General features: G+C 41.7%; 2 protein-coding genes across 2 annotated transcripts; both read right to left on the reverse strand.

Annotated features, from left to right (window-relative positions):
- Positions 1 to 7,849: 7,849 nt before the first annotated feature.
- On the reverse strand, positions 7,850 to 8,539 carry LOC123723300. The gene has a single exon (XM_045685881.1). The coding sequence runs from the start codon at positions 8,537 to 8,539 to the stop codon at positions 7,850 to 7,852; it is 690 nt and encodes a 229-aa protein (XP_045541837.1).
- Positions 8,540 to 17,904: 9,365 nt separating this feature from the next.
- On the reverse strand, positions 17,905 to 22,442 carry LOC123723301. The gene is made up of 2 exons (XM_045685882.1): positions 20,871 to 22,442; positions 17,905 to 18,003 (listed from the first exon to the last, which is right to left on the reverse strand). The coding sequence occupies exons 1-2, from the start codon at positions 22,440 to 22,442 to the stop codon at positions 17,989 to 17,991; spliced, it is 1,587 nt and encodes a 528-aa protein (XP_045541838.1). The 3' UTR covers positions 17,905 to 17,988.
- Between the last annotated feature and the right edge of the window lie 157 nt (positions 22,443 to 22,599).

The raw sequence follows: 22,599 nt of genomic DNA on the forward strand, positions 1-22,599 counted from the left end.
TACAAATTTAATTTTGTTCTAAAGGACTTATAAACCAATCCGCTCGCGATTTCCCACCTCTCCCTGTGAAACAGCGAAGGGGTCAATCAACGTGCTCAGCCCTAAGGCTTCAGGTTTGAAGAAATATAATTTTAATATCATAAAAAACTTACCACTTTTATTTATTTTGGCTAACCTGCCATAATAGTTTCAATATCAACTGCGATCACGAATGATTTAAATTCTCTAAAAGTAGAATTACAACAGCACAAATAATAAATCCGAGGACGGTAGACTACGACCGGCAATTGATTTTGACAATCTCTCTTTTATACGACATTGACATAATTGACAGATGTGTGCGTTCGGAAACCGAAGAGAAGAAAAAAACCGAATCAAGTAAAAGAAATGATGCGAAAAAAATCGCAACGTTACAATTGTTCACAGGTTAAATGTGCTGATATAACTGAGTGTTTGTAAAAGTGTGCGTCTGCATGAGTTGAAGTGTGGAGATTGTTCGATGTGTGGACTGTATTATGATATAAAGATTGCATTGTTAATTCAATTTCTCCTGTCACTACCCATCCAAAGACTGTATTAATGAGTGTGGGACGATTTTTACCTAATTGTATACTGCCCTGTAGAAGAAGCGAGTAGAATAAATGTCCACCAATGAGCAGGTCAATGGCCATTGGAACATTAATTGTGGGATCTGCTAATTCATATTTTTAGGTAACTTGAAGTTAGCAAGTGGTATGTAATTCTGTGGTAGCTTTGTTGAAATTTGTTCAGTAACTACACAAGTTAATGCTGTGGCATAATTGCTGTTACGAGATGCAATATTAACTATTGTTGATTGAGATGAGTGTGTGGGATCGCTACCTACACCATATATAATATAACCTTTCTTGTTAGAAAGTGGCAGGCTGAGCTTGTTAGCTAGCTGTTTTGTTATTAGAGATACTTGGCTTCCGCTATCCAGTAAGGCATGACATGTAGTCCATTCACCATTATCTTGCTGAACTTTAATAACAGCTGTAGATAGGTAAACTTGAACTTGGTTTGAGTGTAAATGCATAACTGAAGCTTGTTTGTTATCACTTAAATTATTGGTACTTACCTTTGATTGGGACTCAGGTACCTTTTCTGTAATTAATTTGTTTTGTGTATTGCCTACAATTGCAGCAGTATTACCAGACATTTTAGCCAAAGAGTAATTGTCAATACGAATAGCTGTGTGATGCTTTTTAGAACAGATAGAGCAGCTGTTCTTTGAACATGTATGTTGAAACCTGTAAGGTTTTAAACAATTAAAGCATAATTTATTAGATTTTACATAATCATTGCGTTTGACTGCACTCATTTCAAGGAAAGATGGACACTTGTATAGTTCATGAGACATATTACATAGACTGCAGCTAGAAGTAACAGTTCCTACATGGGTGGATACTCGAGTCAGTTTAGGCTTATTATGTATCTGTGTATTAGATTTTGTAACATTTTGATTCTGATCATACATAAGTTCAAATGATCTTGCACGATGATTTAGAAAGTCTAATAATTGTGAAAGCTTTGGTAAATCTTCACTTTTATAATCGAGTTCCCAGGCAGATCTGAGACTCTGGTCTAACTTTTGAATAATAATGTACATTTTTTTTTTTTTTTTGTTGACGCGGGGAATGCATTTACGCACTTCGCCGTCCGTGCTGCGGGGGCAGCAGGGACGGTTTCGTGTGGGACTCGCCGGCCGCAGAAGGCGACCGGAATACCCACTAAACCCCGCGGTGTTCTCCTTCGCCTGACCGGGCCGTGGCATCTACGTTAGTTTATCCACGACCCGGCTAGGGGAGCCCCTTGGTAGGGGCTCGACACGTGTAGGGAGGGGCTGGATGTAATACCCCCTCCCATCACCCTATGATGCCCTCCCTCGGAACACACGAGAGAGGGCATCCGCCACATTCGGCGCAGCAGATCCCCCGACCTGCCGCGCGTGGCCACCTCAAATTGGTTGAAGGGCCGCGGCGTACCTCGTACGCCGGCGGCCCCTCGCTGGGGCCCTGCGGGGCGGCAGCGTTTCGCTGGCGCGTTCGCGTTCCCGCAGGGCTTCTCTCTTGGCCGCCATCACCTCGCGTGCAAACGAGGCGACGGCGGCCCAGCTCTGCTCGCTGTCGGCCATCGATCTAACGACGGCTGGCAGCGACAGATCGCGTCCTATTGCGCCAGTGAGTGTGGCGCGTTGAGCGTCCCAGGCCGTGCACGTGCGTGTCCACGGCGCCGGTCGCGCAATGGTGGCAACCGGGATCCGACTCAATTCCCACAACTTCATACAGGTAACGGCCAAAACAGCCGTGCCCTGTGAGAAGCTGCGTCAGGAAGTAGGTCGGCTCCCGGTGCCTCGCCTCCACCCACTGGCGCAGGACGGGGCGGTGTCCACGGGGCTCATCCTCCTAAACAGGGGGACGACCCAGACGTGCGTGCGGAGTCAGGGCGGGTCTATAGTGGACCTGTCGTTCGCTAGCCCCACCCTGGCTCGCCGCACGAGGAGGTGGAGAGTGGAGGAGGTGGAGAGTGGAGGAGGTGGAGAGTGGAGGAGGTGGAGAGTGGAGGAGGGGGTGGAGACCCTGTCGGATCACCGGTATATCCGGTTCGACATGGTCTCCACCCCCGCGGACGCTGGGCCTGCTCACCGAGGTGTCCGCCAACCTCTCCTCCCATCGCCGGAAGAGATCGTCTCGTCCTTCCTTCCTCCAGCGTACGATCTCTTCCGGGAGGGGTTCTTCACCTCTATGCCGCATCAGGGCCCTTCTCCGGTAAACCTCCGCCAGGACCCCGGCTTCGAGGTCCCAAGGGAGGCTCCCGGAGATGAGGCACGCCGCCTCGTACGAGACGGTGCGATACGCTCTGGAGGCCCGCTGAGCCATGATCCGCTGCGCACGTCGCAGCAGGACCATGTTATCTTTGCTCAGGGGCCTCGACGCCCAAATGGGCGCTCCGTAGAGCGCCTTAGAGCGCACCACACCGTCGTACAGGCGACGGCATATACCGCCCGCCCCCCCGCAGTTGGGGAGCAGCCTGGCGAGCATTCCCGCATACTTCACCAACTTTGGTGCAAGTATCCGGAAATGCTCACCGAACCCCCATCGGCTGTTGAGGACGAGACCAAGATATTTCATAGTCCCGCCGACAGCAATGGGGGTGCCGCTCACCACGATGGAATAACCGCGAGGGGGCTTAGTCCGAGGCCCATGGAAGAACATGGCCTCGGACTTCTCGAGGGCCACGTTGAGGCCCAGGGCCCTGATGCGGCGCACCACGTGAGCCGTGCCCGCAGTTGCGAGCACGCCCGCGTCCCGGAACGTTGGGCCCCGCGCAGTGACCAGGGTGTCGTCCGCATAAAAAGAACTTCGACACCCCGGAGATTGGCACCGCGAAGAACCCAATCGTATCCGATGTTCCACAGGAGCGGCCCGACGTCATGTCCCTGCGGACTACCTGGTCTCGGGCCGGATAAAATATGGCCCGGTCGACGAAGTAGTCCGCAAGGACTCGCCTGAGGTACCCCGGAACGCGGTGGTACCTCAGCGCCTCCGCGATTGCCGGCCAGGGGATCGTATTGAAGGCGTTCGCAATGTCCAGCGACACCGCCAACAACACTCCCCCCTGGCCGACAACCTCCTCGACCCTGTCCCTGAGTCGGGTGATGGCGTCGATGGTGGACCGCCCGCGACGGAAGCCGAACTGGCCGCCGCTTAAATTGGGCCCAACCGCCTCCATGTGTTTTTTTTTTATTTTTTTTCAGGAAAAAAAAATAACACTATTTACAAATTAATATTCGCCAAACCACTCACGTGGTTTGTAGGCGTCGCACCTTTTCAAAGAAACTTTCCAAACACATAAATATAAACTTAATTAAATACAATTTTAAATTAACGCTATCAAGTTATTTCTTATTTATATATTTATTGCTGAGCTTTCGATCAAGAATAATTCATTGTTGATTGAAAGCTACAGCAGCATATTTTTCAATGTTTGCTTCAGTGAGCCCCTACTATTTACAGAACTATTCACAATTGAACTACGAACTAGTAAAGGTCTTAAGAATTTATTAAAAAGCTTTGGTGCCAAGTATTTTCTGGTTCGTTCGCCGTAATAATTATAAGCTCTGGCTTCGCGTACGTTACCCGCAGCGACAGCCCTCGTGTTATAATTATTAGTAATTACTTCTAAATCCGTAACCTTTTCATTTTTATAGTATAACTGTAACATTATTAGGTAGTGTGTTTTTTATCAATAGGTAATATCTGACATTCTTTAAAGAGTTTATAATAATCGTGTTTATATTTATCTTTAAATTTTTTATCTACAATTAATTTCAATAAACGTAACTGTATATTTTTAATTTGATCTATATAAGTTTTAAATGTTAACCCGTATGAACTTAAACCATAACATATTAAAATGCTACGGACATATGAGCAATATAGAATTTTAAGTGTTTCCAATTTTTTAAAAGGTTTTCCTAAACGCAAGATTAAGCCTAGTTTTTTATAAGCAATAGGAACTACAAAGTCTATGTGACTATTATATGTTAATTTAGAATCTAACGTGACTCCTAAGTCCCGGATACAATTGACACGAGATATGATGTTGTTACCAATACAGTAGTCATAGGTTAAAGGATTGCGTTTGCGTGTGAAAGAGATTATATTACATTTTTCACTGTTAAGGAATAATTGATTTGAATTACAGTATTGGCTGAAAGTTACTAAATCGTTTTGTAATATGTAGCAATCTTCTACTGATTTGATAATTTTGAAAATTTTAGTGTCATCAGCATAAAGTAAATGAGATGAATCGCTAAAACATGAACCAATATCATTTATGTAAAGGGTAAAAAGGAAAGGGCCAAGGTGAGAGCCTTGAGGAATGCCAGAAGGAACAGGTAGAAATTTCGAACGGTAACCTTTTATAACTACTGCTTGACTTCGGTTTCTTATATATGACTCAATCCATCTTAGCAGGCCTCCGTGTATACCGAAAATCTTTAGTTTTTGTAATAGTATTGAGTGATTTATTTTATCAAATGCTTTAGAGAAGTCAGTATACACAGCATCCACCTGGTGGCCATCATCGAGGGCTTTGGCAATAAAGCTGGTGTAAAACACGAGATTAGTGTCAACGCTACGGCCACGGTAGAATCCATGCTGCTGCGTTGAAATATGATTGCAGAATTGAGTAGTTAATTCAGTAGTGATAATTTTTTCAAAGAGCTTTGCGAAGATACAAAGTTTAGAACCTTTATGTATTGGAGTGATTAAGGCCATTTTCCAGGTGTTGGGAAAACATCCCTCTGAGAGGGATTTCCTGAAAATAATAGCGAGAGGAGTAGCTAATTCCTTTGCTAGTTTAGAAACTAAAATAGGATGGATATTATCGTAACCGGAACCTTTATTGATATCTACTGTCTTCAACAGCTTATGAACCGTGTTATCAGATATGCTAATGGAGTTGATATTCAAAGGAGAGGAAACGCCGGCGTCAGTCAGGTTTGGGATGTTGTCGTCTCGGCTAGCTACAAAAACCGAATTAAAATATTCATTAAATAAATTGGATATTTCTTCGGGGTCAGATGAACTACGGTCGTCATATGTCATATGTACAGGAATGTTGTTAGGGGAGAATTTAGATTTTATAAAAGACCAAAAATATTTAGGAGAATTGGTTATTTTATCTTCTACAAATGAGATGTAATTGCGATAACATTCTGATTCTAGTGACTTTACCCTTTTGCGTAAGAACTTAAATTCTTCTAAATCTAAATAATTCTTGTAAAGCTTCCACTTCCTATGGATCCTTGACTTTTCGCGCATAAGTTTTAAAAGAGGTCGAGAATACCATTGTGGATATTTATTATTATTTTTATACGGTTTTTTAGGTACAAATGATTCTATTAACTCATACAATAGACAATAAAAATAGGAAACTGCATCCTCCGTATTTAAATTCTGAAGATCATGAGCCCAATCAATGTCTGTTAAGCCCTTTCTTAATCCTTCAAAATCAGCAGAGTGATATAAGTGTTTAAAACGATCAATGTCCTTTATATGAATAGGGTTGAAAAGGTTTAGTTCTATTTCTAAAGACTTATGATGGGGGTCCTCCGGGGTGAGGGGCGAGGTGCACGCAGAGACACTAACATCGTGGTCGCTCAAGACGAGGTCGAGGATGCGCCCGTTAGAGTTATGACAACCGTTATATTGTGACATATGGCAAAGATTCATAAAATCACTCAGAAGTGCAACTTTATTACAATTGTTAACATTGATTAAACTAATTTGTGAATACTCGTTTATAGACCAAGACGCCTGGGATATATTATAGTCACCCAAAATTAGGAAAATGTTGTTTGCATCGGTTTCATGTGTTATATCGTAAACGTTATCAAAAAATGTTTGTAAGGATTGTAAATGGGCATTATTATGCGGGAAATAACTGCAAGCAATGTGAAGCGATCGTAATAAATTACTACGACTACACGGCCGACAGTTGCGGCGTCGCGGCGGCGCGCGCGCTGAGTGTTTATCGTGGCCGGGCCTAGCTCAATAGCCGCGTACCCACCTAGCGCACAGGCTCACGCGGCAGCCTCGTGAGCCAATGCCTCGGCTGGTGTGGACGTGCCTCGGCCTGCCTCGGGCGCGCGTTTCCTCGACCGAGCACGGCTCGGCCCCGATCCATCTGTTGTCGGTAAACTTGACGCGCTCAAAGGTGCCTCAGTGAGCGCTGTGCGTTAGGTGGGGACGGTTATGTTTTGGCTCGCGCGCGAAGCTACTTCAAGTTTTGTCTCTTGCCGTGTTTGTCTTCTGTAATTTTGATATCATGGGCAGTCAGGAGGAGTCCAGTAGGTTTTTTTGATACGTGACTGTTTTCGTTTCTTTAAACAATAAGCAGCTAGGAAAATAGCTGTAGCTGAAAATACACGACTGTCCATTACGAATACTCGCGGACTTATGATGGCTCAGCCTGCCTCGCGAAGCGGCCACGGCCACGAGGAACAAAACTACTGAGGCTGCCGCAGGAGCCATCGCTCGCGATCCGGACACCGAGGCTGCCACGTGAGCCTGTGCGCTAGGTGGGTACGCGGCTAATAGTAAGCCACAGCTCCTCGGCGTTGGGTGCTGAGATCCACTCATCCCGCCGCCGCGCGGACAGGCCGTTACGCACCGCTATCAATACACCCCCGCCCCTCACTCCCTCCCCGGCGTTACAGCGATCCCTTCTGTAAACATTATAGTTGCTGAAATAATACTCCGCGCTATCAAAATCTGCCGTTAACCAAGTTTCTGTTAGACAAATAATATCATAATTAGATTGGAGAACCCTAGAAAGAAATGAATGAGATTTTGTACGCAATCCCCTCACATTCTGGTAATAAATATTTAAGCTGTTTAAGTTAACCATTTTTGATATATGTTAAAGTAAATATTAATAACGAAAAGTAACATATGTGTGACACACAGCTACTATAATAGTTAAAGGAAAGTAATGAGAATATTTGTAAGAAGTAATAAACGTTGTGTGTATAAACTATAATTAAGAGACGAGTTATATTGTGTAAATATAGAATAAACCAATGTAAATATACGAATAAATGACAGTTTGATATTGTTGCGAGATATAACGTAAACATAAAGTACTGATAGGTCGACACATTTTTAATGCGTAACTTGCATGTTTTTATTACGATCAATGGTGTATTGTAGTCCACTAACCGTATTAAGTTGTTATTATAATAGGAAGATATATGATCAATAGGGGATAACATGTGTTTTGTAACAAATAGATCTGTACCGAACTGACAAATACAATATAGTCACTTTACCTTTTGGAAATCAGTTTCTTTAGAGATACGAATAATGTTTGATTTATCATTTTTTCTCATAAATATCTTACAGTCCCTCACCCAGAGGTAAGAGTAATTATGCTGCACTTTAAGCTGTCGTGCGCGTTTCAAGAGGAGCTTGTTATGCGGGGTGAGGTGATCGCTGAGGTAGACGGGCAGCGCTGGGCCGTGCATCCCGAGGTCCGCCGTGGTGAGACCACGACGCGCTCGCATAGCAGCCAGCAGCTCGTCCTTGCGCCGGCGCTGGCAGAAGCGGATCACGATGGCAGGATGTCGCAGCGGCAGATTAGTTGCGTCAGAGGCAGGATTGTTGTACGGCCGGACACGATGTATAGTGTCAACATCAGTGTTGAGCAAAGTGAAGCCCACAACATTACACAGATCACCTAGAATTTTGTTGAGGTTTTCTCCTCTGTGTGAGGGAACCCCAAACAGCTCAAGATTGTTTAGGCGGGAGAATTGGTCTTGATATTGGTTAGTGTTTTCCAAATCTTTCATTGAATCCATAATAACAGGTTTTTCCTTCCGCGATCTCAAGTCGATCGCGATCTGCATGTTGTTGAGGCGCAACTCCAAGTCACTCCACTTATTAGTGAGATCCTGCACACTTTGAGCAATACAATGTATCTCTGACTTAAAAGAGTTGAAGTCGCTTTTCATTGTGCAAAAATCTTCACGGAAGCATTTAATTTCATTAAGGAGATCAGCCAAAACGGGATTTTCAGGTGAGGGGTTCCGACAGGAGGTGCATTTCCAGTGGCAGTTGGCATAAATGTAAAATTAGTATGTATAATTTTGGTATGGTTAACTGTTAACGATTAACTTTAACTTGCGTTAAAGTTTCGAGAATTTAACGTTTTAACGATTAACGAAGTTAATTATTTAATTAACGAATTAATGATTGACGAAGTTAACTTTTCGATTAACTGTGCCCACCTGTGGTTCTACGGTTAATTAACCTTTCTAGGGTGTCTGTCGACATGTTGAAGTTTTGTTGAAATGCTGGAAGTGCGCTATTGCGCGGCAGGCGTTGCGGGCGTGATGCCGCTGTACTCCGATGCCGTTTGTTTTAAAATAATAAATAATCACTGAATAATCCGTATCGATGGACCAAAAAGAGATATGAAAATGAAAAAAAAAATGAAAAAGATTTATTGACAAAAATTATTTACAGCTTAGATTTGGCGATAAGATTAACAAAGTTTACTTATTTCTAATATTTCTATTTCCTATAACCCTCACACTAGGCTAAGCCTGTGTCGTGAGGATTATATAAGGTACAGATGAGTTATCACATTATTAGTTTAGCCTATTCAAATCCAGATAATTCTCGAGTTCGCCGTAGGACAACGAAGCAAGCCAGTTTGACACGGTATTCCTCACCTCGCAGATTTTCCTATTTTTAATGCTACAGTGCATCGCCACTCTGTTATATGCAAACGCCTTGGCAAAGAGACCGTGGCGTTGCGCGAAGGCAGTATTCACCACTGGCATATTTACTCTGTAGACCCTTTTATCTCGTAGATACTTGAAGTCATCAGGGGCAGATAATATTTTGCGGTGCGTCAACAGCGTGCTTTTTAAAACATAAAGCTTTCTTACGCTAAGAACGTCAGCCTCTTTGTACAATTTGTCTGTAGAATATTTATATGGCTTCCTAAGCATGGTTTTGAGGACTGATCTTTGTGCTCTCTCGACTTGGATCATGAAGGTTTTGGCAGCACTCCCCCAGCATGTTATACAATATGTTATTATTGACTGGCACAATGCGTAGTAAATTGATTTGATGGTTTCCCGATTTGCTACATCTCTAACACTTCTCATTACTGATATAATCTTTCTGACTCTTGACGAGAGAGCCTCTATGTGGAATTTAAATGAAAGGTTTTCATCAATATGAACTCCTAAATATCTGAGGCACTTCGTACGCTTAAGCGACTCACATGAGCAAACTCCTCCAGGACATGAATAATGGATTTTGATAGAGGTTTCATCTGGTGCTGAGGCCGCTGACTTATGGAAACATACATATTCAGTCTTCTGCTTGTTCAGAGTCAGAAGATTCTGCTCAAGCCATTGCGAAATAAGTATCATGCCTCGTTCAGCAACATTACAGGCAGAGGTCCAGGAGGGTCCGTGGAAAACCACTGCCGTATCATCGGCGTAGCAAATAATCTTGGCATTTGTTAAGGGGAGCTCGTGAATATTGTTGATGTAGAGGAGAAACAGAGTCGGACCCAAGATACTGCCTTGAGGAACGCCGAAATTTATAGAATGTTCCGAGCTAGTAATGCTGTCTATCTTTACACGCTGTCTCCGTTGTGTTAGGTAGCTTTTAAACCAATTTAAAGCAGTTCCACGAATTCCAGCGTTCTCCAATTTTTGTAAAAGTATGGGGACAGAGACAGTGTCGAAGGCTTTTGCCAAGTCTAGAAATACGCTGACACAACATTGCTTTTTATCAAGGTGTGATGAGACTGTATTGGTAAGTAAGGTGACTGCATCTTCAGTACTTTTGCCTTTACGGAAACCGAATTGGTGGTCAGAAATTAAATTTTGGGACTCAAGATAGCCAACAAGACGTTTATTCATAAGTTTTTCAAGAATTTTAGAGAAGGTTCCTAACAGTGAGATCGGCCTGTAGTTTTCCACGGTATCCCTTGGTCCACTTTTATAAATTGGGCATACCGAAGCAATTTTCCAGTCATGTGGAAAGATGCCACTTGAGAGGCTTAAATTTAGAATATGAGTTAGTGGTATCATAATCTCATTTCTGATACACTTTATTAATGAGTTTCCAAAACCATCCATGCCGGGTGCTTTACCATTTTCTAAATTTATAATCAGCTTTTCAACTTCCTCGTGATCTGTTGGAACAATGAAAAATGAATTTGCTGGTGCGTTTCGCAGTTATGTTACATAACTTTCAGCATGGAATTAATAGTTTAAAGAAAAGTTTTAAGAAAAAAGGCTATCGTACTAAATGCTATTAAGTTACCCGCTAATATAAAAAGGGAAACCATAATGAGAAGTATAGACAATTTTAGACATGTCATAGACATTGAATTTTTTTTTTTTTTTTAATTATTATAATCCGTATTTAATAGTCCGGTCCACAGGTGGGCACAGTTAATCGAAAAGTTAACTTCGTTAATCGTTAAAGCGTTAAATTCTCGAAAATTTAACGCAAGTTAAAGTTAATCGTTAACAGTTAACCATACCAAAATTATACACACTAATTTCAATTATGTAGCGACAATATTTTAAAATAGTAATTGTACTATACATTTATAGAATGTACACATTAGTAGTTTTAGAGACAAGTATGAATGCATTATAGTATATTTCATTACGAGTGCGGAAAGCCTGTCATTGTAAAGAGTCCACCCGAGCCGAGGCGCAGCCGAAGGAGAGGGTTGACAGTCGGAACAAGTTGTAATGACGGTTCCGCACGTGTACCAAACAACTATTTTGAATACAGTTGCGAAAAAATGAAGCAATTTAATAGAATAATAAAAACAATAAACTCAACTAACTAAAATGTTTGGAAAATGGCGCCAACTGTAAAAGATTAAAAACAGAGATTTTTTTTGTTGTCTTCACCCATTCTGGGTAGGCAAAGGGAACTATGCCCAAATGGCCAAGTTTTCAAAAGATTATTTTTATTGATATGAAATTTAATGAGAGAAATAAAATGAAACCTAACCTAATTCATCGAATCAAATCATTAAATCTGATATTGTAACAAATTAGGAGCTTCTTTTTAGAAATATTTGCATGAATCATAAATGATTCATAACTTCAATGATTTTTTTTTTTTTGTAAAAACACCGTGGTTGGTTTTTCTTTTTAACAGACATTATTTTGAGAGTTGGAAAAGAGAACGCACGAGTTTGGAAAAGCTAAAGATAAAGCACGAGTAAGCGCGTTTGGAATGTGGGCTATTACATACTCGTGCTTTTATATACTCGTAATGAAATATACTATTTCGAACCTTCTTTTGATTTTGCCCTGTAGGTCACGTCTTTCCCGGACTCTCTGATGCATCACATTTGCTCGCGAACTTCTAGAGCAGGAGCCCGTGAGTGCCAGACCTTCGTAATTTTATAAAAGCTGAAAATTTTTCTATGTGTGTCCCTAGTACAGGTAAGAATGATCCCCACCCATGAAGCTGAGGCAGCGGTGGCTTTGGCAGGTAACAGGTAATAAAGGTGTATAAAATTCCATCTCAAATTTATCATAATATAAAACTCAATTTTTTATATTTGATTCATAATAATATCAAAAGTCGCGTTTCTCATTGCCAGGCAGTTAGTATGGTGGCAACCCTCTGCTGGACACCCTTAAACTATTATAATTTATAATTAATAATTATTAATAATAATTATTACTTACGTTATTTTATAAAACCTAAATTTTTTATATAATTTTTTGGGGGCCTATTAATCTATGTTTACATAAAAGCCGGACAGTTTCGACGGTTCTATCATCTTGCCAGACGCATTCAAAGTGAGCAGTAGTTCGGAGAGCAAGTGAGCAAGGAACGTATACAGTAACTAGTGCGAGTGAGACAGAGTGCTTGGTCTATTTCGGCCCTTCACTGTGCATCCACTGTATTAAGTTCAAATTGTGCAGTTTATTTTTTTTAATCAAGAAATCTCATTAAATAAATTTTTACAGTTTGAATAACAAATATTCAAAACATTACTCAGTAAAATTGTTCTAATACAACTTCAATCATATCGAAACTCTAATAATTTTATTTATATTACATATTTTCAATTCTATCAAACTTATAAAGCCAATGAATTAAAGTAAATCAAATTTTATTGTTTATTATATCAAAGGGCAATTTTTTTTAATAAAAAAATTACAGAGAAATACATTTATTTTCATTAAATCTTTAAACATGTTCATCATTGATAATGCCACTCCTTTTTGCTAGGCGTTGCTTTTTTATGAAGATGACTTATTATTAAAATCAACTCGGCATTCGGTATGATAATAGATTTTTGAGCCAGAAAAATTATCCAATTTATTAGAAAAATATGTAAACGCTTTATGACTTTCAATATTAGGTTTGACACTATCTTTAAATTGCTGAACATCAGCTGCATGAAGCGGAAGTATTCTCGATCGCACTTTTTTCTTAATTTTATTACAAAATATACAAACAACTTCGTTATAATTTTTACCAGCAATATTATCGGTCGAAATATTAACATATTGAGTTACAAAATTACTAACACTAACTTCTGGTTCAAAAACGTCAGATATCTTGAAGAGTTGCAGATTGTAAATCTATTGATTCACAAATTGGAGCTGGCTGAGATGTCGTGGGAGATTCTGTGGATACAGACTGTAAATGAGATTCATTTTCAGATATCGAAGGTTGTTGTTCTGTGTACTGGGATAGTAAAATTAATTGAGATGAAGATTCTGTTGACGGAGACTGTGGATCAGGTAGTTCGGAACTCAAATCTCGTATCGACGACAAGGTTGAAGATGAGTTGCTTGTAATTACACAACTCCCTTGTTTTTTTCCTTTTTTTTTAGCACTCAATGGTTGAGAGGTGAAATGTTTTTCATAAGACCTGAAAATACCTTGTAACATACTCTGTGATAACCACTCTCGGTATATTCACTGGGTAAAATAATGTCTAATGTAAAATAATAATGTAAAATAATGTATACGTTCCTTGCTCTCCGAACTACTGCTCACTTTGAATGCGTCTGGCAAGATGATAGAACCGTCGAAACTGTCCGGCTTTTATGTAAACATAGATTAATAGGCCCCCAAAAAATTATATATGTCGGCGCCCGCGCGCCACCTGAGCGAAACTGTAAACAACACGTGCACTGATTACGTCACCGAGCGCGTCATTCGATGCCCCCACTCTCCCCACTACTAGCTCTGCCGGTATAAAAGACGTGCAACATTATTTGAAAGGCAGTCGTCCCCGCTCCACTACCGACAAAGTCGGCATGGAACAGACCCGCGTCAGCTCCGAATGACCAAGTCCCTTCAGGACACGAGGTCGAAAATAAAGCAATGCCCACCAGGCCCCCTAAGGGCAACGAACAACCACAGCTATCCGCAGCCACCGAGATCTCTCAACTCTTAAGTTATCTCAAAAATATAAACATCCCAGACATACTCATACTCTCCCGCGAAATCCGTGCCGCGAAGTCTGGGGAAGAACGTTTAAACGTTATTCTACAGCACATCGATACCATCAATGCCCTCTGGACCAATAACTTGGTCAACTAACACAAACACAATATGGGTAGCACGTATAAAGAACGTATTAAACCAAGATCGCTCACCGTAACCTATTTCAATGCGGATGGTATTAGGAAGCAAAAGGAGGAAATTGCACTCCACCTTAAAAACCACAACATCGATATAATGCTAGTGCAAGAAACTTTTCTCAAACCTGGACATGGCAATCCCAAAATTGCCAATTATAACATCATCAGAAACGATAGGCTTACATCCCGCTTAGGAGGTACGCTTATCTATTACAAAAGAAACTTGCACTGCATTCCACTTGTAACACCGCCTCTCACGAATATTGAAGCGACAGTCTGCAAAATCGCGCTCACCGGCCACTCACCTCTTACACTAGCATCGGTGTACTTGCCACCGAACAAACAGATTTTAGACTCCGACCTTAAGGCCCTACTCGACCTAGACACCTCAGTTATACTCGCAGGCGACCTTAACAGCAAGCACGACACATGGAACTCACGCGTTACAAATACAAACGGCAAAATCTTGTACAACCTTTTAAATCAATTAAGCGTGGATATCATTGCACCAGATACGCCCACACATTATCACAAAAGCCCAAGATGTAGGCCAGACATTCTAGATGTAGCCATATTAAAAAACATAACACTAGATATAGTTTCCATTGAACCTTTTAATGAACTAAGCTCAGACCACAGACCGGTAATTCTTAAATTAGGAAATCCCTTGCATAGAATTCCCGCTAAAAAACCCATAGTAGATTGGCGCTCAATCGAAGTAAAACTCGAATCCACGGACTCCAATCATCTTAAAGACATCCCAGATCAAATTGAAACCCACGCAGCAGCCGTCGGGGCAATTAAATCTCTCACTTCTCACCTCCAAGCAGTCGTCGAAGAATCCACAAGGATGGTCACTGAAACGGGAAACCACTTCGGAGATCTCCCGGCGGGCATTCGACGACTGATTAGGACAAAAAATGCCGCACTAAGACAATACAGTAGATGTAGAACTGAACATAATAGAACCACCTTGCGAACACTCCAAAGAGAGGTGAAAATGCAAGTAAAACAATTTAAATCGGACAGTTGGGATCATCTGCTCTCAGACCTCGAACCCTCAAGCTCCGCTTTTTGGAAGCTGGCTCGATCTTTGAAAACAGTACCCAACTCAACAATGCCTCCCCTTATTAATGTACACGATTACACAATAGCATTTGATGACTTTGATAAAGCCGAATGTCTGGCAAACTGTCTTGAAGCTCAGTGCACTCCATCCACAACACTCTCTAATACAGAACACATAAACACCATCGACACGGAAGTGGAACGTAGGGCGACCCTCCCACCGGTGGGAGACCCCTTAGATCCCGTTACGCCTGATGAATTAATTAGTATAATTAAAAGTATCAAGCCAAAATCCTCGCCGGGTCCAGACGGTATAAACAACCGCCTTCTTAAGTTACTTCCCGCTCATTTCATCATGCTCCTAACTAGCGTTTTTAACATCCTGCTCGCGAACAGCTCCTTTCCGGACGCGTGGAAGGAAGCTATAGTCATAGGAATCCCCAAACTCGGCAAACCGCCGGACAACCCCTCTAGCTACCGCCCGATTAGCCTTCTTAACACAATGGGTAAACTTTACGAACATGTTATCCTAAGGCGGCTCAAAGCTTACACGTTCTCTAATAATCTTATCCCCGACGAACAATTCGGTTTTCGCCCCCGTCACTCGTGTGTACAGCAAGTACATAGACTCACGGAGTCTATTCTTACCGGTCTCACTGCAAGAAAGTCCATTAATTCTTGCGCCCTCTTTTTCGATATCGCAAAGGCTTTTGACAAAGTCTGGCACAATGGCCTTATTTACAAGCTATACCAACTCAAAGTGCCAGATAGGCTTGTTCACATCATACAAGCTTTCTTGTCAAATCGCTCCTTCCGATATCGGATAGAGGGCACCTTGTCAACACCTCATCCACTAAAGGCAGGAGTCCCGCAAGGCTCCGTGCTTTCCCCATTACTTTTCTCTCTTTTTACAAACGACATCCCCAAAGACCCACAGGTTAACTTAGCTCTTTTCGCGGACGACACAGCTCTGTACTACTCGAACGTCCACTTAGGTAGGATCGTCATACGTCTCCTAACCGCAGCCACTCGTCTAGCGGAATGGTTTGCAAGGTGGAGAATCGAACTTAATCCCGAAAAAAGTGTAGCAATACACTTTCAAAAGGGAACTCCCAATAAGCGCAATAAGCCTAAGCGCAAACGCGTTCTAGATCAAATTTTTCTATTCGGACAACCTGTCCCATGGAAAAAATCAGTAAAATACTTAGGAGTCACTCTGGACTCGAAGCTTAACTTCAGTGCCCATATCAAAGACGTGCTTCGCAAAGCTAACTTTGTGAATGCAAAACTCCACCCATTAACCTGCTCTTCCAGCAAATTATCCTTAAGACATAAACTACACCTGTACAAAGCGTGTATCCGCCCAATTATATCTTACGCCAGTGTAGTATTTGCCCATTCATGTCCAACTAAGTTAAACAAACTCCAAGTCCTCCAAACTCGCTTCCTACGCAAAGCCGCTGGTGCCCGTTGGTTCCAGCGCAACGCCGACATTCATAACGACCTTGAAATGGAAACTATCAAGGATTACTTTGCAGCCATCTCCCAACGCTACTTTGAACAAGCGCAGACCCACCCAAACCCTCTCATAGTCCAAGCCACCGACTACGTTCCAAATCCAGACAGCCTAGTTAGAAATCGCAGACCCAAACACGTTCTTTTGCAAACCACACTACACACTTCGTCACCAATACAAGGAAATACTTCACACCGTCCTCGCCTCCGAGTACGACGTCAACCCCGCACCGCGCACACCCGGCTCACCCGCGTACAAGGGCAGTTCTCACCGCCCCCAGTAAACCACTCATACAGTTGACGACCGTCGGAAGACGAGACCGCTCTCTCCTTCGACGATCAAGTAGACAACATCCACAATTACGTTGTAAATTTACAAACTGACACTATAGCCTCTTCTGGCATCTAGGGACTTAGTTACACTAGGGACTTAGTATTTTATTTTAGCTCTCGGTCATCCGAGATCGAGAGCCCTGTATTCGATGAAGCTGTAAAAACCGTCAATAGGGTTAACAGCAACGACATCTCCGAAAACAAGCAAGCAAGTTGAAAGGCAGTCTTGGCTCTGGCGTGGCTCGGTGCACTAGTTGTACTTCGCTTGCTTAACCTAGACGCTTTGGATAGTTAATTTGTGGAAACGAATTAATTATTATTCCGGTGCTATAATTTGGTCCCTAGACTAATTATACCCGGTTATTATTTAAGGCTAATTTATTGAATTGTTACTTTGGAACATAGTTTAGTTTAATGGTTAATTAACTGTCATTAGTCCTGCGATTTCGCTAAAAACTATTATAAAGTTTAAAGTAGCTTCACTCTTATTAACTATGGCCGATCCTCTTCCTACATATATAAAATTTAGGTTTTCAAAATAACGTAAGTATAATTATAAATAATACTAGTTTAAGGGTGTCCGGCAGAGGGTTGCCACCATACTAACTGCCTGGCAATGAGAAACGCGACTTTTGATATTATAAAACAGTAATTGAGAAATAAAACGCTAAAGGTAACTTTATGCGTGTAATCGGGCAGTAATTCGCCTTAATTAATTTTACAGTAAACATAATCTGTCTAAATGAGCTGCGCATTGGCTTATATAGGCTGGCTACGCTTCTCCCTCCTGGCATGGCAGGTGTCATTGGCGGTGGGAGGATGGCGTAGCGGCTTAGCAGGATGACGTAGGCTTGCAACTGGCGACATCTATTGGCGTGTTGTTACACTCGGCCATCCTGTAACAATTGCTCCCGCAATGGGAACAAGAAAATGAATTACAAACTGGTAGTCTAAGCATGATATCAAGTTATTAACTCTCAAGGAGATCTATGAGGTCTTCGGTCTCTAGTTGTTCATCGCTACTTGAACTTTCTGATACAATGGCTAGACTCTTGTATGGTCGAATAGCATCAGCAGATACTAAACCAGTAAACTTCTTATATCCCCTTAAACCTTGTACGCTTCTTATTTTGTAGCGATCATTTCCAAGAACTTTAATAATTACGTACGGTCCCGAATAAATATCGTCAAGTTTAGAGTTAACTTTGGAGCCAGTAGTAGGAGCCTGCCGCCATAATACAAATTCGCCCCTTTTGTAAATAGTGCTGTTTTTACGACGCTTATCAAAATTACGTTTCATACGGTTAGCGGCTAACTGATTACGTTTCACAGCTCTATCACGCCTACTTTGCACCGGTTCAATCACCTGTCCCGGAACGGATACATCACACACTGACCTCCCCGGGCAGGCAAACATCAAATCGTAAGGCTTAGAACTCGTTGTTTGATTAACGGTATTATTTATACCCCATATTACGTCTGGCAAATTATTAGTCCAATTGTTGGATGCCTCGCTCGGTTCCGTAGCGCGCAATGCATCTAATATCGTCCTATTCGTACGTTCAACCTGACCGTTAGATCGGGGACATGCTATAGTAGTCAAAGTATGCTTAAACTGCTTTTCGTTAGCAAATGTTTTAAAATACCGGCTTGTGAACGCCTTTCCGTGGTCAGTAATAACATGTCGCGGAAACCCAAATAAACTGAATATTTTCTTCAACGCTCTAATTGTTTCGATTGAATTAACGGTTCGTGTCGGCTCTACTATAACAAACTTAGAGAAGGCGTCAGTGAGTACCAACATATATTGATAACCCCTTTTGGTTTTGCAGAAGGGTCCAAGATGGTCTATGTGTACCATCTTCATCGGCTCGGTAGGCTTAGGTATAGGATGTAACATACCTTCTTTCCGACCATAATCTCCCTTTCCGTAGGCGCAGTTTAAACATGATGTTACATATTTTCTTATAAATCGCGACATTTTCGGAAACCAATAGTCCCTTTTAATGAGCTCAGAACATCGATTTAACCCTACATGACCGATATTGTCGTGGTGCATTTGTAATATTTTCCATTTGGCAAATTCGGGAACTACTAACCTGTCTCCATTCAAAGTTTTACGATATAACCGATCATTCATAATAACATAATTATTTACTATATCCGGATCCGTGCAACCCCCTTGTAGTAAGTCAATAATACGTTTTAGCTTTTCATCTTGGCGCTGTACTGTAAAGAACCAATCAGCCACATCCAATCGGTAGATGTTTGCGGTATCTATCGGATTCCTACTTAACGCGTCGATGTGTTTCATTCGGTCCCCCGGTCTATAGTCTATAGTTATGTCATAATCTTGAATTTGGAGCCACCATCTGGCTATCCGCGGTATCAAGTCGCGCTTTGTCATAGTATCCCGGACTGCGGTACAATCTGTAACTACTCGAACATTCTTACACAAAATGTAAATTCGAAATCTCCGTAACGATTCCACTACCGCTAGTGTTTCGAGCTCGTAACTATGATAAACACTTTCCTCCCGAGTTGTAACACGACTAAAATACATAACAGGACGTAAGCTACCGTCGTTTTGCTTTTGTAACAAAATGCCCGCTATGCCTAATTTACACGCGTCCGTGTGAATTTCTGTTTGCAAACTAGGGTTATATATAGCTAGAACAGGCTTACGACATAGCATTTCTTTTAATTCATTAAAACTATTAATTTGTGCGATACCCCAATGCCATGGTGTTTTTTTCTTGGTCAGTTCTGTGAGTGGACGGGATATTAATGCGAATTTATGTATAAATTTTCTAAAATAACTACACAAACCTATGAACTGACGCACTTCGTGTAAGTTACGCGGAACGGGAAAACGGGATACGGCAGTTAGTTTCAACTCGCCTGGTTGTATGGTATCGGGAGTTATTTCGTACCCTAAATAGGTTATCTTATTTTGCAGGAACGAACATTTCTTCATATTTAATTTTAAATTTTCCGACTGTAATTTTTTAAGGACCTTTTCTAAGAGAATTAAACCTGATTGTACATCGTACGATGGTAACAACAAATCATCAAGAAATGCCAAAACTTCGCTCGCCTGATGGGCGTTAGAGTTACCTATATCATTAATTATTTTGTTAATAAGACGCATGAAGACTGATGGCCCATTTGCTAAACCAAAGGGAACCCGAGTATATTCATAATGCCCTTGTGGTGTAACAAATGCAGTTTTATACGTATCATTTGGATGTATGCGTAGCTGATGATAGCCTTGCGCCATATCGAGAGATGTAAAGTACTTTTTGCCGGCTAGCTTGGAAATTTGATCGTCTATGTTCGGCAAAGGGTATCTGTCGCGAATAGTTATAGCATTCTTTTTTACCAATAATATAGGCGACGCATATTCAGAATCAGACTCTTTAATTATACCGGCTTCTAATAAATCATTTATTTTTGATCTTACTATTTCTTGTTCACTATATGCTAACCTATATGGCCGACGATGAACAGGCTCACTATTAGACAAATTTATACGCATTTCAATTAAATCTGTGCACCCTAATTCGCGTGTACTAGATGCAAAACAATTACTATGTTGTAATAATAAATTAATGAGGCTATCTCGTTCAGAATTACTTAAATTACCGATGTTAATTTTATCTACATCTACCCCACCTATAGAAAGATTATTGGCAATGGTAAAACAAGAATATTGGCTAGCATTAGCATAGAGAAACTGATAGCTTTTGTCTTGATTACTGACCTGGTCATCGGTGGGCAACACCTGGCAGCTTTCGGCTCGCGATAAGATTGTTCCCTCTTCCCATTCCACATCCTTGGAGCCCGTGTTGACGACTTTCAGGTATCCGTCGACACCCTTCATAAGCGTAGCTGGCAAGCTGTAGGAGATCCCTTGAAGGTCGTAGTGGCGAGGTGAAGTGACCACGTCATTGCTCGCGGAATTTCCGATGATCTTAACTTTTATTATTGACGTTCCCGGAGGTAAGCACTCTGACGTGGCCGTGACGACTTTAAAGCGATGCACCTCTTCTATGGCTTGCATGTTTGATAAAAAATCATCGTTCCTCTCCAGAGTTGCTCTTCCATTCTTTACTATTAAAGACGTCCCTTCACTGTTGATTATCGGCTGTCCAATCAATAGGCAAATACCATTCATATCTATATCAACCAAGTATGCGTCGCACGGTATGCTTATTTGGTCAATTTCTAGGTCGAATTTTGCTTTACCATGGCTAGTAATAAGTCCTCCTGCAAATCCTTTTAGTTCCGTTTTCACGGGAATAACGTTTAGCTGCAGCAGTTCTGAAACTTTTGATGAAATAACATTGACCTGGCTTCCTGTATCAATGTAAGTCTTCACAAATGCACCGTTGATCTTCGCAGGTTTTTTGTAGATGTTGTCAAACTCTCGTAGCAATTTTACTTCCTTGGCGTTTGTGAATTCAGGAACACTCTTCAGGATTGTCGGACATCGCGGTGCAATATGGCCTTGGGCTCCGCATTTAAAACAACTTCGTTGATCAGGTAGCGGACAGTTACGTACCAGGTGTCCGGTTTTTTTGCAGCGTGGACAGGGGTCAGTATCGAGGTCTACTGGTTTTTTTCCTACTTGTCGGTAGCTGCCATCTTTGTTCGTAATTTTAACTTCATTTACGGGTACACGATAATCGTCAAACGCAGAAAGGAACCCTTCATATAAGTCATCGGGTCTCTCGCATTGAAAGGCCCTGGCGTTGGACTGCAGCGCATGAGGCAAGCCTCGAATAATACAGGACACTGTAGCGGCATCGGATAATTTACAGCGGAAGCACATTGCTATTTTTTCTTGGTAATATTTGGTCATGCTTTCTGAGGGTAGTTTCTTCCTCGTGATCATTTCTTCAATTGCATTGGCGTAATCTCGATGTTTTGGGAATGCACGAAGTAGCATTTGCTTCCACTGTTCCCATGTGAAATCGTATTCTTCCAGACGATTGTACCACTTCCTCGCTTGACCTCTTAGTTTGTCTTGAAGATAAAACGACTTAGTTTTGTCGTCCCATCCATAAATATCACCCAATTGCTCAATTTTCTTCAACCAAGCAGTAACAGTGCAATCCTCGTTGTCCGGATCAAATTCCGGGATCAGAGATGCAGCACGATGTTCTTTCAGGCGACTGAGGTTAGGTTCTCCACTTTGTAGACCACTTAAAATTGCCTTTTCGACTTCTTGTACCAACAGCTGTTTCAGGATTTTTCGTGCTGGCGGTGTAATGGCGTCTTCTGAATCAGATGCTTCATCCTCAGATGCAGGTCTTGTCACGAATCTTTTCATTTTTTTTTTTCGTACCACTTCTGACTTATAAAACAGTAATTGAGAAATAAAACGCTAAAGGTAACTTTATGCGTGTAATCGGGCAGTAATTCGCCTTAATTAATTTTACAGTAAACATAATCTGTCTAAATGAGCTGCGCATTGGCTTATATAGGCT

This window comes from Papilio machaon, chromosome W (assembly GCF_912999745.1).
Source record: "Papilio machaon chromosome W, ilPapMach1.1, whole genome shotgun sequence".
Taxonomy (NCBI): domain Eukaryota; kingdom Metazoa; phylum Arthropoda; class Insecta; order Lepidoptera; family Papilionidae; genus Papilio; species Papilio machaon.